Source organism: Budorcas taxicolor, chromosome 20 (genome assembly GCF_023091745.1).
Source record: "Budorcas taxicolor isolate Tak-1 chromosome 20, Takin1.1, whole genome shotgun sequence".
In the NCBI taxonomy this organism is placed as follows: Eukaryota; Metazoa; Chordata; class Mammalia; order Artiodactyla; family Bovidae; genus Budorcas; species Budorcas taxicolor.
The window spans coordinates 10444015-10461436 of NC_068929.1; the positions used below are offsets into that span (position 1 = coordinate 10444015).

Consider the following 17422-nt stretch of genomic DNA (forward strand, 5'->3'; position numbering starts at 1 on the left):
TCTCTCAGAGCTATCTGAAGTGCTGTCTCGCAGGCTGTAGTATTCATTTTGCCTCAGATGAAACTTAACTTGGCATGTTTTTAGTCAACATTGGAAAGAAGTTAATGTTGCTGAAATTCAGCCTCTGTTCACAGGTGATGAATAGAAACGTGGAGACAAGAGTTTTCGGTGAAACAGGAAAGAGTAGCTTTTATTGCTTTGCTAGGCAAAGGGGGCCATTGTGATCCAATGACCTCAAGACTGTGACCCACTATAGTGTTTCAGGAACAGGCTGTTTCAACCAGTCCATGGTCTATGTTCTTGTGGTTGGCAGTTTTCATCAGGAGGGGGTCTGCTTCCTATAAAAACAGTTTGGGAATGTGAGTCAGGCCGTTATATCTTTAAGGGAGCTGTGAGTTTGGTAATTCTGCTTTGTGACAGAATTATAGTCTAAACTGTTACCAGTTCCCTAGCCCAACAGCTATCCTTGTTTCTCCATCTTCACATTTCCCAATCATTAACTCTTGAGTCAGCATTTTACTTCAAAAGACAAGGACACAGGGGCTTTTACAGTTTCCTTAATTTGTTGGCCTGTGGTGTTTTGGAGGCTATGGGTACAGTGGCAGCATTCCAGATATGGGAAGATTAAAGAAGGCAGGAAGGTGTTGAAATTAGGGTTGGAAAAGTAAAATAAAGTCCGACTGTGGGGAAACCTGTAAGAAACTACAGTGAGGAATTTGAGATTTGTTTTGAGAACTGTGGTAAATGATTTAAACATTTTGAAGAGAGCAGCATAATCATTAGAATGTAGGAGGGACTGGAGTATGGAGAGCCTCAGACAGGGAATAGACTAGATCTGGGCTAGAATATCAGCAATAGGAATAGAAATCTTACAGCTTACATTGGGGAAAAAGGAAATCAAAGATGCGTGTCCAGGTAAACTGAAGACTAGTGACGCCATCAACAGAAAGAGGAAAGAGCAGGCAAGTGTTTGGAAAAGGAAATAATGAGATGAGTTTGGGCCGTGTTGGGTTGCTGCAAGATACTCAGACATCATCCCAGAGCAGGCCAGTGATTACAAGGAGCACCCAAAGGCTGTGACTCGAGTGCAGCTTTGAGGAGGCTTTGACGCTCTGTAACTAGGCAGTTGTTCCCAAGGCAAGGCAAAGACTGTGACAAGAGGACTAAGGACAGACCCACGAGCACAATACCTCCTGTTCGGTCACATACAACTCTGTCCTTTCCTCAGATATGGCATTATTCCTCTTAATTTTTAGTCTTTCCCCACTCCATTGTTATTCGAAAAGCTACACAGAAGCGGCACAAAGCTTTGGGTAAGAATTGCAATACATAGGATCTATTTAGTTGTTTGTGGGGACTGTTGTTATTTTTTAGTAATGTTTTCATTCAAGGATTAGATACTTTTTCTCCAGTTGAGTCATTTCAGTTGATAGTGATTTTAAAGGCTTAATCAGCTGCAAAGAACTGAAATTATGCTTTTACTAAATATAAGTGCACTATGGTTTTCAGAAATTTTTATGATAACGAGAATATACTGATGTTTTTACGGTCTGCCCATTTTTCATGATTGTGAAGGTAGCAGGGAGAGGGGAAGGCAGAGGTGCTGAAGTGTGGGGAACAGAAGCGTCCGAGGCACAGAGCATTACTGGACAATAGGCGCCATGGTACCGTCCAGGCCTGAGTGAGTGGGGGCTGGTGAGCAGGGAGAGGATGATCAGCCAGAGCCAGATAAAGGAGAGGCCACATTCCAGAGCCCTTGCTCTTTGATCTGGTTTCCACTGCTAAATCCAAGATTATTACATCCCACCTGACAACCAACAGGCTTAGAATATATGGGAAATTGTTTTAATTCTGGTAGGCCAGAGGAGTAGGTTACCTTTTTAAAGCAAACCCATCAGTAGTTACAGTGCTTGCAAACACCCTCTGAATCCTACCAGTTTGGCTGATGGAATGATGCGATACAGACAATCTGACCAGGACCCCAAGATGTCTTTATTACTCTGCTGCGTCCCCAGTTTTTGTCCACTTCCTATTTGCCTGCTGCTGTTTTAGCTTTTTTCAGTTTCTGTATGTGCTTGTTCTTCTTTGAAATCTGAAATTCTGTATAGAATTCTGTTTCTTTTACACTGAGAATATGTTTCTGCTTAGTATGTTTTTAGCTCTCTCCTTTATTTCCCTCCTTGATTGCCCTGACTTGTAGCATGCACTGTAACTATCGGTTTCAAAAATAAAAGAGGAGATGTATGAAGGAAATATGTCTTTGAGAGGGGAGAACCATTTTCTTTCTCCATGTCTCTGGGCACATGTTCACAGATGCTCCGCACAATCAGCTTTCGCAAGCGTCCTCCTGAAGCACATGCGTGAGGTCTCAGGTGCCCTGATGGCACGCATGGACGAGCGAATGTTGAAGTTCTGGACTTCTTATAGAGTGTTAAGGCAGGCTTGTCTTTTTGCCGGAGGCTCTGTGCTTAAGAGTATTTAAGTTTTTATGAATCTTCCCTTCATAACAGAAGTCTGATCTGCAGTCTAAGGAAGAGGAGTTAACATCCTTTAATTTCTTTAGGCTCTGAAGAAAGCGGATAAGCAAATTTTGGAGCCCCTGATGAGTCTTGAGGTGACGGTGAGCAGAGACTATCTCAGCCCTGTCCTAGCAGACCTGGCACAGAGAAGAGGGAACATTCAGGAAATCCAGTCTCGCCAAGACAACAAAGTTGTTATTGGATTTGTTCCCTTAGCAGAAACCATGGTAGGTACTCTGTAACTAAATCTACATATTTTACATGAATTTCTGGAGAAACCCCAGGGGTTCTATCTGCACGGGTGTGGATGTGTGGGGGAGGGCTTTCCAGTCCTCCACAAAGTTTGAGGTGTGCTCTACCAAAATGTGTCATCAGCCTCCATGACCGTTTTTCCATCCCAAGCACTTATTTACTTCCACTGTTGCTGGCTCTCAGCCAGTTCTTCGTGTCATTCTTGTCCCCGCCAGCTTCTCCTGCTCTGGGACAGGCATCCGAGTGCCAGCAGTCTTTACCAAATGTTGGGACTGGGGAATGCTTCTGAAGCGGACCCCCTGCTCCTGGTTCTGTCCTCCACAGTACTTACCAAATTTTTCCTGATAATGGTCAAAAGATGTGCAGGGAGAGATCTGAGGCTTAACTTTGCAGAGATAACTAACTTAAATTATTTTGATTAGGGTTATTCAACTGTGCTTCGAACATTAACATCAGGCTCAGCTACTTTTGCCTTAGAGCTGTCTAATTATCAAGCCATGAATCCTCAAGATCAAAGTACGCTGCTCAGCCAGAGACATGGCCTGTCCTAAGTCCTTGGAGGGAAACTCAGGAGCACCTACCTACTTTGTTTTCAGTAAGAACAATTTAAAAGAGAACTTGAACAGACGGTGGCACTGGTGCTGCTCATTCTGCTTTATAGTATGAGAAACGTGCTTTGATGTTGACGGTTAATGTACCTGAGCTGTACTGTGTGTGTATCTAGTAAATTATTACTGTTGGTAGTTAAGATTCGATCTTTTGGAATACACTGAGTGATAGATATCACAAGGTTTTCGGTTGGTTGATGTTACACTTCTCTCACAAGAAAGATGTCAGCCTTCTAATGTATAATAAGATGGAGGTTCAATCAATAAAAAGATATTTTATTCAAGAACATGATTTTTAAAATCAGGTTGATTGTAGTATGGGTGACTGTGGGCTCTTCCGATATCTTTCTTCTGTTCCAGCTCGTTTTTACATTCTGCCCTCATGCTCACAATATCCAGTAAAGAGAGGCTGTGCAGCTATTCCTCGTCTGTAGGAAAAGTATAAACAAAAGATGTTTTAGATTAATTCATGTCTGTCTTAAGAAACTTAGCTCAAATCAGAATCACTAAACCATACCACAAACTACTAAAGAGAGATTCATAATTCATGGAGAAACAGTTGCCAATTTTTCCTAATTAGATCACTACCTGTTAGGTCACATACATTTCCATTTATAGCAAAATAAGAAAGAAAAAAATCCCAATAAGCTAGCTAACACTAAATCAGGTAAAAAATCACCCTGTACTTAACAGTATCCTAGCCTGACAAATAAATGTGTCTTACCCGACCATTCTGCAGCGGTGTCTTGTTAGTCTCCTGTAGGCATCCTCTAGGTCTGTGACATCTTGGTGACTCCAGAGTCTCTCACCAACAGCACTCGCCCGAGGCCTAAAATTTAAACCACACATCCCCCAAGGCAATTTAAATTCATGTTTTCTTCAAGAAGCAAACCACACACTTGGGCAAGTTTCTAGTGCTTTCCCGCTTAAGCTCAGGCCCCTTAGTCCACACGTCCTCCCGGAGGTGCCATACCATAATCTTGGAGTAAGGTTAGTTGCATCCACATACTCTCCCCATATGCAGGCTTCTCCACCGATGACAAGCTGTTTCTGTTCCGGAGTACCTAGATTACAGTCAGTGGTGTGAGTTAGGTGGTTGCAAGGCTGAGCGCCAAAGAATTGATGCTTTTGAACTGTGGTGTTGGAGAAGACTCTTGAGAGTCCCTTGGACTGCAAGGAGATCCAGCCAGTCCATTCTAAAGGAGATCAGTCCTGGGTGTTCTCTGGAAGGAATGATGCTAAAGCTGAAACTCCAGTACTTTGGCCACCTCATGTGAAGAGTTGACTCATTGGAAAAGACTCTGATGCTGGGAGGGATTAGGGGCAGGACGAGAAGAGGACGACAGAGGATGAGATGGCTGGATGGCATCACTGACTCGATGGATTGAGTCTGAGTGAACTCTGGGAGTTGGTGATGGATAGGTAGGCCTCGTGTGCTGCGATTCATGGGGTCACAAAGAGTCGGACACGACTGAGCAACTGAACTGAACTGAACTGAACTGAACCTGAGGCTCACACACAGAGGTGGCGCTGGTTTCTGGTGTTAGCCTGGGGCAAGGCTTCTCTATGGGAGTCAGGAGGACCTTGGGAGAAGTTCACAGCTGCAGCACAAAAAATGGTGGCAAGCTTTATTGCCGCAACTGACCCCGTGGTTCACAGAGCATTTGTTAGCATGTGTCAACTAATGTAGCAGGCCAGCAGTAAAGAGACCATTTTATTTTGGTTTTCTGCAAACTTATTTGGACACCAGAAGCACTTCCCCTGGTTGCCTGTGAACAGTGTGCCAAGGAATGCAAGGTGGACTAGTGAGCACCACTCCTGCCTTCAATACCTGTCTTTTGATGTCAAAGAGACTAGGTATCTACAGTAATTATGACTTTTTAGAGAAACAGTTCCTGACAGACCTACAGTTTTGAAACTTTTTAAACACCAGAACACTTTTCCTCAAAGGAAATTGTATATTAAAGTCTAGTATACAAAACTGGACAAAGCAGAACTGTTCTTAAGGGGTTTGAGAGCCTAGAGCCCCACCACTCAGCCATGCCCACCCCCAAGGACGCCTCCTCCCCAGAACCCGGAAGCCACCGAACAGGACGCCATCCCTACTTAGGTGCCTTACATTGCAGAGGAAGCTCAGAGGAGAGACAAGGCTCCTGCAGTCAGGCCTCTTTGAATGCCTAGTGACAAGTCTTATCAGTGTAAGGGAATCTTAACTTTAGAAGTTCTTTCATTTAGGAAAGAATGTGGTTTCTTTCACAAAATTTAAAATGATACTGAGTTCAGTCTGTTGGATTATACACAAGGAAAATCAAGGATCAAACATAAAAGGGAGGATAGTAGGTGGTACCTAGATAAAGATTCCCTGGAGGGAGGGGAGGGTTTGTACAACCTAACATGTCAAGTAATGGTGGTTGCTTCACTTACCCGCAAAGTTAAGAGGCTCCGCAGAGTAGTACTGTCTCCAGTCTTGCCCATAATGGATTGTGTCTAAGTACCAAGGAGCAGAAATGATCACAGGGAAGCCAGCTGCTGTAATGTTCCCTAGTTTGTTATAGAAGTCGTCCATTTTCCACACTTGAACTACTGTGCCTGGTATAAGCTATTAAAGTTACAAATGAAATATGTATTATTAGGTCTCCCAGCTACAGCAGATGAAATTAAAAGTCTAAGGCATTGTAGCTAATAACTAAGTCTTTAAGATCCTTGACAAAGCAACATTTTCTTCTTTGCCCTTTCCTTTTTGAGGTAATATCTAATGCTATTTGTAATAAGGACTTAGGCATTGCATCAAATCTTAATGTTTAACTTTTTAACTTTTGTCTATATACAGTACCACATAGGTAATGAATTAAATCTTTAGTCCCACTTCTACCACACTATTTTACTTACTTTGGAACTTCCAGGATGCCATTAACCCTTCTGGAAAGATAATACAAGTAGCTGGACTTTCAAATTTTCAGTTGCCCCAAAGGAAAATAAAGAATTCTGATTATGTCAGAGAGAAATGCCTTAAAATAAAAAGTGTACTTGACAGTGATACTTAAAACGAAGGTTACCTTAACAGCAATAAAGACTCATTCTTATCTGTTGTTCTGCCCTTCTGAAAAAAGGAACATTTTTCAAAGTACCTCAATTTGTTACTAAGAATGAGATAGAGAGGGAGAAGGGAAGATGGGAGAGATGAGAAGCAGGCCGCACTGAGGGATGAAGTAAATGGAAGAAATCAGATAAATGCCATCGTCACTGGTGTCGGTGTGCGGCTCCTGTCTACCAGCAGTGTAAACGGAAAGGTATGCTGACCTCCCCCAACATTACAGAGAGAGCTTAGGGTTCTTCCATCCAAGGTGTTAGAGTATTAAGTCTCATATTATCAGAACCACACGCAGTATTAGTAACCTCTCACCTTGCCTTCATCATCATAAACCTCTTGCCAGACTATGGATCTCTTCTTCATGGCTGAGATCATATCCAAAACCCTACCATTGAAAAAAATTACAAAGTTATTTCAGATCACAAACTTAGCAATGTGTGTAAAGAATGCACATTTTATACCAAAGACTGCAACACTGGCACACGCCTTTCAGTATGTGCGTGTGAAGCCGCTTCGGTGTCCCACTGTCGTGACCCCATGGACTGTAGCCCACCAGGTCCTGTGTCCATGGGGTTCTCCAGGCCAGAATACTGGAGTGGGTTGCCATGCCCTCCTCCAGGGGATCTTCCTAACCCAGAAGTTGACCCCATGTCTCGTGTGTCTCCTGCATTGGCAGGCAGGTTCCTTACCACTAGCACCACCTGAGGAGCCTTTCAGTACCGCTCAACTTTATAGCAGAAAAAGCTAAAGTTGGGTGGTGGCCCCTGTCGTTCCTTCTTTCTAGCACATGGCTCAGAACCTGACACAACTGAAGAAGGGTTCTACAGTCGTTTGCCAAATGAATCAGCTAAGCATGCCCCCAAGACAGGAAGATGTGGCAGTTCATAAGTGTACAAACATCGATCTTGGTTAATCTCATCGAGTACCTTAGAATAAAGGAAACCAGAAACTCTCCTGTGACAGCACCTAATTAACTTCCAGCAGTGCTGACAATCAATTCACAGATTACCTCCTGACATTCAGACAATGGGTGTTATGCAGGATAAAAAAATCAAGAAAAAAGAAATCAGACTGCATCATGCAAAATAGGAATAGCTAAATAGGAAAAGGCTAGAACCTGGGCCTGCTCAATGCAGGGGTTGGCAAACTACCCTGCAGAATGTGTTTGTGTGGCTCATGAGCTGAGAATGGTGTTTATATTTGTAAAGTGAAAGCTGTTCAGTCGTGTCCAACTCTTTTCAACAGGCCAGAATTCTCCAGTCCAGAATGTTAGAGTGGGTAGGCTCTCCCTTCTCCAGGGGATCTTCCCAACCCAGGGATCAAACCCAGGTCTCCCGCATTGCTGGTGGATTCTTTACCAGCTGAGCCCCAAAGGAAGCCCCTTTTTACATTGGTAAAGTGAACTGAAGTCACTCAGTCATATCTGACTCTTTGCGACCCCATGGTAAAGCACGCTTTAAAAAAAATTTTAAAAGTATGCAGCCATATGCATGCATGCTCAGTCGTGTCCAACTCTTTGCGACCCCATGGACTGTAGCCCTGTCCATGGGATTTTCTAGGCAAGAATATTCGAGTAGGTTATCATTTCCTCTTCCAGGGGATCTTCCCAACCCAGGGATCAAACCCGCATCTCATGCACTGCAAGCAGATTCTTCACTGCTGAGCCATCAGGGAAACCCATGAAACCACATGTGCCCCATGAGGTCACCAACACTTACTGTCTGGCTCTTCACAAAATACGCTTCCTACTCTTCACCATAGGGCAGCACTGTCGAGTAGCTCTATCTTCAGGGAAGGGAATGCTCTATATATGCACTTTCCAGTATGGAAGCACTAGTCTCATCTAGCTGTTGGCTCCTGAACACGTGAAATGTGGCGAATGTGACTGAGGAACTGAATTTTTAACTTTTTTAAGTATACTTTAAATACAAACAGCCACATGTGGCTGTGGCTGCCATACCAGACAGCACAGGTATAGAGTAAAAGCAATGCTGGAGTTGACAAAATGAATTCCAGGAGCTAGACGGTGACGAAGCCTTCGCAGGGTAGCCTGGGTTTTCAGCTGAGTTCACAGAGCAGATAACTTACCACCCTACGTCTCAACAGTCACCAAAAGGATTGGAGTCACCATGTTATCGATTTAAAGAGAATAGTGGGTACTGCACCCTCCCTTATGATTTTTCATCTGTACTTTGTGTAACAAAGATTATAACATGTACACTTTGAAAAGGAATGGAGAGAAAATGAGAAAATAAAATAGTACCAAATAAGAGCTTCAGGTCAATCACTGTCGTGTCCGACTCTTTGCGACCCCATGGACTGCAGCCGACCAGGTTTCCCTGTCCATCACTAACTCCCAGAGTACTCAAACTCACGTCCATCGAGCCGGTGATGCTATCCAACCATCTCACCCTCTATCGCCCCCTTCTCCTCCTGCCCTCAATCTTTCCCAGCATCAGGGTCTTTTCAAATGAGTCAGTTCTTCACATCAGGTGGCCAAAGTATTGGAGTTTCAGCTTCAGCATCAGTCCTTCCAGTGAGTATTCAGGACTGATTTCCTTTAGGATGGACTGGCTGGATCTCCTAAAAGCTTAAACTTTTACAAAAGACACTGATGAAATAAAAACAAGTAGGCTTTCAATAACTTACATCTGCATATAGAAAGATTGTAGTTTCTTAAAATTTCTGCCAAAGCCTTTGTTCATCATGAAATTCAGGACTGCTGGATTGGACTCCCTTAAACAAAAACAGTGATTAAAATTTCATTTAAAGTTCAATATGCCCAATCTTTTAAAGCAACAGATAGCCCCAACATCATTTATACAGATGGAAATTAGTATTAAAGTTTGTAAAGAGCAAAATAAGCCCAATTATGCCTAAAATAAGCCTAATTATGCCTAAAAAATAAGTATAAAATTTAATTATGAGTTATCTTAACTTCCCACTGCAATTAATTTTTTTAGAAGCTGATATCCTGTAAAAATGGCTTTCCCTAAGCTCCCATGTCTTTCTTCCATCTAAGGCTATTTGCTCAGAAGACTTTCACTAGAAAAATCTCTCCCACTGAATCATTATCCTCTTCACTAAAGCTATTCTTGTTCTCTATTTAGTGTTTTTTTAAATTCCCATTTTCTTCTGCATCTTAATTCTCCTTCCTACAGGCTTCTGTTAATAGCATCAGTGTGTGAATTCTGTAAACAATTCACCGTCTTAGGAGTTGTGGTCCGAGGTTAACACCTCACAGAGATGTTCCCCCAAGTCTTCCCTTTTTCCAGGGACACCTCTACACCCACTTCAAAGATAACAGGTTTTAGAAAAGCAGAGGAGGGGAGCAGTTAACAGATTTTCATACCAACAATTAAAATCTACTTCATCTCCTCCCAGATGAATGAATTCATCTGGAAACACAGTACTAATTTCTTTGAAAAGTTTAGACAGGAAGCTGTAAGTTGAATTCAATATAGGGTTTATAGGTCCGAAAGTCCCAGATGGCTCGCTTGCGTGATAACATGGAGTCAGGATGTCTTTCTGGCCTGGAAGGAAACACGGAGAATCTTTCCTAAAGCAGACGTTAAGGCACAAAGACAAGGCTTTGCAGATGATTATACTACTTTATTTCGTTGAAGACAGTAAAGAGATTTTATACAGAAAAAAGATAAGCGTGTTTACTCAGAGTTGCTTTGGTAATTTCTTCAGATAAGAAAAGGGAGAACTAATTCCTGGATACTGCCCCTGTGCCGCTTTGCTTCCGTTTCCATCAGCCTCTCTGAGATTTTACACATTTCAGATACTATCTCAAATATTAAGGGCTCCCAAATCTTCAGCTTGCCCCAGTCTTTTTTCTCAAGTTTCAATCCATATTTCAAATTCCCTGCTGAACACAATTAGCTTCACTTCAAATATAATCCAACAGGACTTCCTCGGTGAGTCAGATATAGAGAATCTGCCTGCCAGTGCAGGAGACACAGGTTCGATCCCTGGTCTGGGAAGATCCCACACGTGGAGCAACTAAGCCCATGCGCCACAACTTCCGAGCCCCCCTGCCACAACCAGAGAGCAGCCCCCGCTCGCTGCAACCAGAGGAGAGCCTGCGCGGCACAAGACCCAGCGCGGCCCAAATAAATAAATACAACCTAACAGAAACCAAATTCTCTCCCCCAATTCCTTCTGTAGCTTCCCAATTGTCACATTCTGGTAAGCCAGTCACCATCCCACCAAGTCTCTCATCCCTCTCCTGCTGGACTCAGTCAGCCCCCAAGTTTTAGAGATGGGAAGTCTGAGAATGAGATGTTCTATAACTTGCCCAGGGTCACTCGGTTTATAAATGCGAGAAAATAAAAAGTGAAGGTGACACTCATTTGTGTCAGACTCTTTGCTAGCCATGGACCGTAGACTGCCAGGCTCCTCTGTCCACAGAATTCTCCAGGCAAAAATACTGAAGTGGGTTGCCATGCCCTTCTTCAAGGGATCTTCACCTCCCAGGGATAAAACCTGGGCCTCCTGCATTGCAGGCAGATTCTTTACCATCTCAGCCACCAGGGAAGCCCATAAGTGCCAGAAGCAGGACTCAAATCCCAGGCAGTCTAGCTCCAGAAGCAGTTCTTAAGCACTCAGCAGTGAAGAATCCACCGGCAATGCGGGAGACCCCGGTTTGATTCTTGAGTTGGAAAGATCCGCTGGAGACCCTTCTCCAGTACTACCCACTGGAGACAGGCTACCCACTCCAGTATTCATGGGCTTTCCTGGTGGCTCAGAAGGTAAAGAATTCGCCTACAATGCAGGAGACATGGGTTCAATCTGGGGTTGGGAAGATCCCCTGGAGAAGGGCATGGCAATTCTCATGCACTGTCCTGCAGCTAAATGCCTTTCCTGTTATTCCTTCTACCAGAAACATGAATATATTCTTTGATGTGTCAAGAACATTTTAGGTGTTACCTCATTCATGTAACTGTTTAACTCACTTTTCACATTCAACTTGTAATCATTTCTTGTTTCCTTTTATCCCTTGTGTTTATACTTTAGGCAATGCCTAGATGCAGTGACCTGCTCACAGTAGACGCATAGTAGTTATTGAATTACAACCATCAATAGTGCTACCTTTGTGCAAATCACAAGTAAGAACAAAATAAGCAAACACCAAGTCATGAGATGCAGGAGCACACGTGTTCACTTTTAGCAACTCAAAAAACACACTCCTTACCTTTTCCCCAAGATGCCGTATGTCCAGGGCTATCAAATTCTGGCAGGACGCGAATCCCTCGGAATCGGGCATATTCAATCACTGTACGGACATCGTTTGGTGTATAAACATGAGACAAAGAATAGCTTCCCTGCAAAAGTCACATTTATTAAAATTAAAATGTATGAGCTGCTCATGGTTCTGGAGCTCATGGTTTGTACTTTGGTATCTTCCAGCAGACTTTTCAGGTATCATGAAGTATTAACGTCTTACGTGATGTTGGATGACTCATTTAAATTATCTGTTTACTGTATCTTATCAGTAAGCTCTCACCACACTTTGGGTTAATTCCAGATTTATTGACAGAACTATCTATTGACAGAACCAGCATCTTGTTTTAGCAATGTCTACCATCACGCTATTTCAACCTCATGTGACTATATGACAGAACAGAAATAAAAGGTTCTACTCCAAAGTGAAAATTCTGAATATAATGCCCTTGTCAGTTTTAGAATCAAAATTCACACATTATTACAAAACATAGCTGTTGGCGTTCAGGATCACTTTAATTACTGCCAGCAGTAAAAATTCCCCTTGAGATGCCGATTTTTTTCTTTTTAATTAAAGATTACCTTTGGTCCTGTTTTATGTTCTTGAAAAATTAGAAGTCAGTATCAGTGGTAAATAAAGGTCCATTAAAAGTGTTACTATGGCACATCTCTCAAGGTATAAATATATAAATATAAATAAATGCTCAACTCCTTAAAAAGTAGTCTTGTCTTCCCCAATCCCAACATCCAATCTGAATCAAGACCTAATCTAAGTTTATAGTAAATACAGGGGACAAAAGAACATATTGACACTGGAAAGGCAATCAACAAAACCCAGATTGTGGAAAACTATACGACAAACTGAGTTTCGTTTCCTCAATGAAAATAATAAAAGAAAAATAAAAAGACATGGTCAGGGATGGGCACCCATAGATCTAAAGAGAACAGAAATATTAACTGACCACAATGTATGGAGTTTATTTGCATCCCACTGCAAATAAAACAATTTTTTTTAAAGAAAAAGGCACTTGGGCATACAGGAATAATGACTGGCTATCTGGATTATTGCTAATTTTGTAGCTGTGATAAGGAGTTATTTTTAAACAGGCCTTTTTACCAATAAGAGATGATGTCTGAGATTACCTTCAAAATAATGGTGGAGGGGATATAGGTGTTGTAGGATTGGCCATTACTTTATTGAAGCTGAGCGATGAGGAGGTAGGAATTCATTAAATCCTACTTCTGTATATGTTTGGAGCTTTCCATATTAAAAGCAAACAACAACAGGAGTGCTGCTAGGCTTTCAATCCAAACCACATCAAAACTTTAAGGAAAGCTTTGGAATTGTGACCAGAGGACTGATTCAGGGTCTTGGATCTGCCCCTTCATAACTACAGCTCTGAGGCATGCAGCTTCTCTTGCTGCCAGTGGCTAGCTCTGTAGCACAGGTCTCAGTGAGGCAGCAGGAAGGCTGGCACCCTGCACCACTGCTCCACAACTCAGTCAGCTTGAACACTGCCAACACCATTATTTTCTGCAAAGGAGCCATTATCTCTTAAGATTCCCTACTTCCTACAGTTTTTTAGAGAGAAAAGTTGTCATTTACAGAATTCAGAACAATTCTGTTTAAAACACTTATAATACAGTTGGGCTACTTGATAAATATAATCATTTAACTTTATGTTAATCACAAAAGGTTCAGGTCTCCTACATCCATTAAGCTTTTAAATTTGTATTTCTATAGCCCCATAAATGTTTACATTTATGATAACAATTACAAAAGCAGACCAGTTCTGTGGACCTAAAATGCTCAGCAATAGCGTACTAAAAATTTGAAGCCATGAATATCTAACTTTTACACAAGAAACATTTAAGCTGCAAACTTCTAAGGAAACCATACCAAAATTTTTTATATACCAACAACAATAACATGAATTACTCACTTTATTGCTTAATTCAGGAAAAGTGATGCTCTGATAAGGGAAAGACTGGTCATCCACTATGTGCCAGTGGAGAACATTAAACTTATTAAAAGCCATGGCATCCTGCAAGCAAACAAGTTGAAATTTTATACACCTTAAAACCACAATGAGATTATCAACTCATACCTGTCACAATGGCTATTATCAAAAAGAACACAAGAAATGTCGGTGGGAATGTGGAGAAAAGGGAGCCCTCATAAACTCTTGGTGGGAATGTACATTGGTACAGACAACAGTTTGGACGTTTCTCGAAAGACTGAAAATAAAACTTACCGTATGACCCAGCAATTCCACCTCTTGGTATACATACCCCCCAAAACAAAAAAACTAATCTGAAAAGACACATGCACCCCAGTGTTCATAGCCGCATTATTTACAGTTGCCAAGATACAGAAGCAACCTACGTGTTCATTAACAGATGGATGGATCAAGATGTAGTGTATGCAGTGGATATACACAATGCAGTGGATATACATTTCTCTGTATATAATGGGATTCTACTCTGCAATAAAAAAGAATGAAATTTCTATCTACGAGATGGATGGACTTGGAGGACATTATACCAAGTACAGTAAGTCATACAGAGAAAGATAAAAACTGTGATAGCACTTGTATGTGGACTCTTAAAACATACAACAAACTAGTGACTATAATAATAAAAAAAAAAAAAAGCAGACTCAGAACAAACCCAGTGGGGAGAGGAAAGTGAAAAATAATTACATATCACAGATATACATTCCAATTTATTAATACTTATCTATATCCAGGATTGTTTCCAATATGTCTGTTTCCCTTTAAAATTTCCTTTTCAACAAGGGAAGGATGTGAAGAAGTATAAATTTCTTTTCACTTTTCAAAAAGCCTATACACAATGCATATCATAAATTAAAACTTTAACTTTCCCCTTTTGGAAAAGAGCTAGCTCATAAATTCCCAGTAGCTCTTGGCTACCACTACTGTGGTGTTCGGGAATAGAGCAGAGGAAAAATGGGATTTACAATTCCCACAATTCTGAGATTTTAGTGCCAACTCTTTCTTACAAATGAAAGAAATTCAGTACACACACAGCACAAATCCAAGTAACATTCTCAGAAATTTGGGGGACACTGACACTGATTTTATGTATACTCTGGAGGAATAAACACTATAATATGTATGTAAAATATAAAAGATGATATGAAGAAAATGGAAAATAAGTGGAGAGACTTTCCCTATCAGAGAATCAGAACATATAGCCTCCCTCCTCAAGATGTGGCAAGAAGGTGGGGCAGGAAGACCCTCTTACTCACCTCCTGCCATAAACACAGCAAAATTACAACTATTAAGAGCAATTACTGATGAGAAGGACCTGAAAACTAGCAGAAAAGATGTCTTCAGAACTCAAGATATAAAGATGGAAACACAAGGAGACACGTAGGTGGGTCAAGACCCACAGTCCTGGGTAGATGACCCACAAATGGGAGGCCATCACAGTTGCAGAGGTTCTCCCCAAAGGGGTGAGGAATCCGAGCCCATATCAGGCTCTGCAGACCAGGGGGTCCAACACTGGGACAGTTAGCCCCCCAAAACATCTAGCATTGAAGGCCAGCAGGACTTGAATACGGGAGAGCTGAAGGGCTACAAGAGACAGATTGTGCTTTTCAAATTTCACAGACTCTAGTCCCAAGGCAGAGGCAGTAATTTTTAAGAAGCCTGGGTCAGAATCACTTGCCAATGTTAGCCTCCCAGAGAGGCAGGAGACTACTGGGAATCCCCTTGGGAACAAAAGCACTAGAGGGACCCATCTGGGGAGCTTGCTGACACTGGTGATGTCCAGTGCTATCTTGGAGTCCTCACTCTAGACTGTCAGCACCAGAGACTCAACTGCCCATCAACAGGCCAGCGCCAGGCCCGGAAGCCAGTCCCACAGGCAGCTGCCCCAGGGCCCAGCTCTGCCCACCCATGGAGCAGCAGCCCCCACAGGAGAAAGGGCCTGTTATATAGGAACCTTATGGTAGCTACAAACCAAAAACCTATTAATAGGTACACACACAAAGAAAGGAATCCAAACATAACACTAAAGATAGCCATCACATGGCAAGGGAAGAGAGCAAAAGAAGATAAAAGGAACAAAAGAGAACTATGGAAACAACCCAAAACAGTTAACAAAGTGACAGTACGTATATATCCATCAATGATAACTTTAAATGTAAATAGACTAAGTTCTCCAATCAGAATAGAGTAGACTCAGCCATAAAAAAATTGAACTCTTGCCATTGTGACAACATGGGTAACTCTAGAGGATATTATGTTAAACACATCAGAGATACGTCAGAGAAAGACAAATACCAAGGATCTCACTCATCTGTGCAACCTAAAAAGCAAAATGAAACAAAAACAGACTCAAATACAGAGAATGGTTGCCAGGAGGGTAAGGGGGTGGGTGAAAATAGGTGAAGAGGATTATGACGAATGAACCTCCAGCTACGCAATAAATAAGCCCTGGGAATGTAATAATATTGTAGTAACTATATGGGTATAGATGGATACCAGACTTATCCTGGTGGTCATTTCATAATGTATGCCAGTGTCAAACCATGATTTAGTATACCTGGAAGTAACAAAATATTGTATGTCAACTATATTCAATAGAAAAGAATCATATATTAATTCATTCTTCAAGTATAAAATGAGATAAATGGGACATAAAAATTTGTCAGTCTTTGGTAAATGAGATTATGGGATCACTATTTTATGTATATCTATGTTCAAACTTTTTTTTTTTTTTATGCTAAGCCTGTATTTCTTTCATTAAAAATTACAATTATGTCTTTTGAAGAAAAAAATCAAGGTTTTAATGGAAATGTAAAAAAAACTTTTTTATAGCATGCTATGTTCATACATGATCTGGTGAAGGTACAGGAAAACTTCCTGATCCCCATAAACTGACAGTGATGGGAGGGATGAACCAATAGAAAGTCAGTAAGAGAAGAGTCACGTCAACTTTGCTTCCCAGCTCCCACCACCTGAGGTTCCATATTTCTTTGGAACATTTTCTTAGTTACAAAGCTGCTCTCAGATTCCTTTCTAGACCACTTGAAACACAATAAGTGGAAGTCACAAAATTAATGGTCAGTAACTGGAGAAGGATATGGCAACCCGCTGCAATATTCCTGCCTGGGAAATCCCATGGACGGAGGAGCCTGGTGGGCTACAGTCCATGGGGTCACAAGAGTCAGACGGAGTAACTCAACAGCAACAGCAGCAGCAACTAGAGGTAATGTATTCCTCGTGAAAAATCTCGACCCATGATTATTTGACAATTGAGATTTACATAGAGGGCCAATAGGCAGCATTAAAACTGAGTGTTTTTCTTAACAATGCTGACTGAATACTGGGTTAGCCTCTCTCCCACCTCAATGAAAACAAGAGGGTGATTCCCTAGGGGGGCCCCCACTTCTCTGCAGAGGAAATATATTAGTATAGGGAAAATGAACCCCTTGTTCCAACCAGCACAACAGCATAATGACCAACATAAAGTAACAACATAAAAGAACACTTCTTCAGAACAGACAATGGATTAACATAATTACCTACCAGAGTTTTCAAAATAGTCTTAACAGGCAGAAAGTGCCTAGATGTATCGATTAAAATTCCTCTATGAGGAAACCTGGGAGAATCTACAATGTTGGATTCATTGGCAGTGAACTAAAAGACAAAAGAAAACTTTTATTTATTTTTAGAATTTTTTCCAGTTCAATG

The 17422-nt window shown here is 41.6% G+C and overlaps 2 protein-coding genes across 4 annotated transcripts in view; one reads left to right on the forward strand and one right to left on the reverse strand.

The window, feature by feature from the left end:
* The window catches only part of GFM2 (GTP dependent ribosome recycling factor mitochondrial 2), a 50731-nt gene extending 47065 nt beyond the window's left edge, over window positions 1-3666 (forward strand). For 2 of the 3 annotated variants that reach the window (XM_052659344.1, XM_052659345.1), the window contains 2 exons: window positions 2564-2746; window positions 3194-3666. In XM_052659344.1, the coding sequence (XP_052515304.1) occupies window positions 2564-2746; window positions 3194-3322 (312 nt within the window). In that variant the 3' untranslated portion in view covers window positions 3323-3666. Of the gene's footprint in view, window positions 1-2563; window positions 2747-3193 lie in introns of those variants that run through there. The other variant, XM_052659346.1, reaches the window with a different exon arrangement.
* HEXB (hexosaminidase subunit beta) overlaps window positions 3646-17422 on the reverse strand; it is a 32060-nt gene continuing 18283 nt past the window's right edge. Inside the window, exons 5-14 of the mRNA XM_052659347.1 lie at window positions 17258-17368; window positions 13643-13744; window positions 11671-11800; window positions 9823-10003; window positions 9120-9206; window positions 6783-6855; window positions 5804-5978; window positions 4353-4443; window positions 4104-4208; window positions 3646-3807 (exon numbers count right to left, since the gene is read on the reverse strand). Of these exons, the coding sequence (XP_052515307.1) occupies window positions 3747-3807; window positions 4104-4208; window positions 4353-4443; window positions 5804-5978; window positions 6783-6855; window positions 9120-9206; window positions 9823-10003; window positions 11671-11800; window positions 13643-13744; window positions 17258-17368 (1116 nt within the window). The 3' untranslated portion in view covers window positions 3646-3746. The remainder of the gene's footprint in view (window positions 3808-4103; window positions 4209-4352; window positions 4444-5803; window positions 5979-6782; window positions 6856-9119; window positions 9207-9822; window positions 10004-11670; window positions 11801-13642; window positions 13745-17257; window positions 17369-17422) is intronic.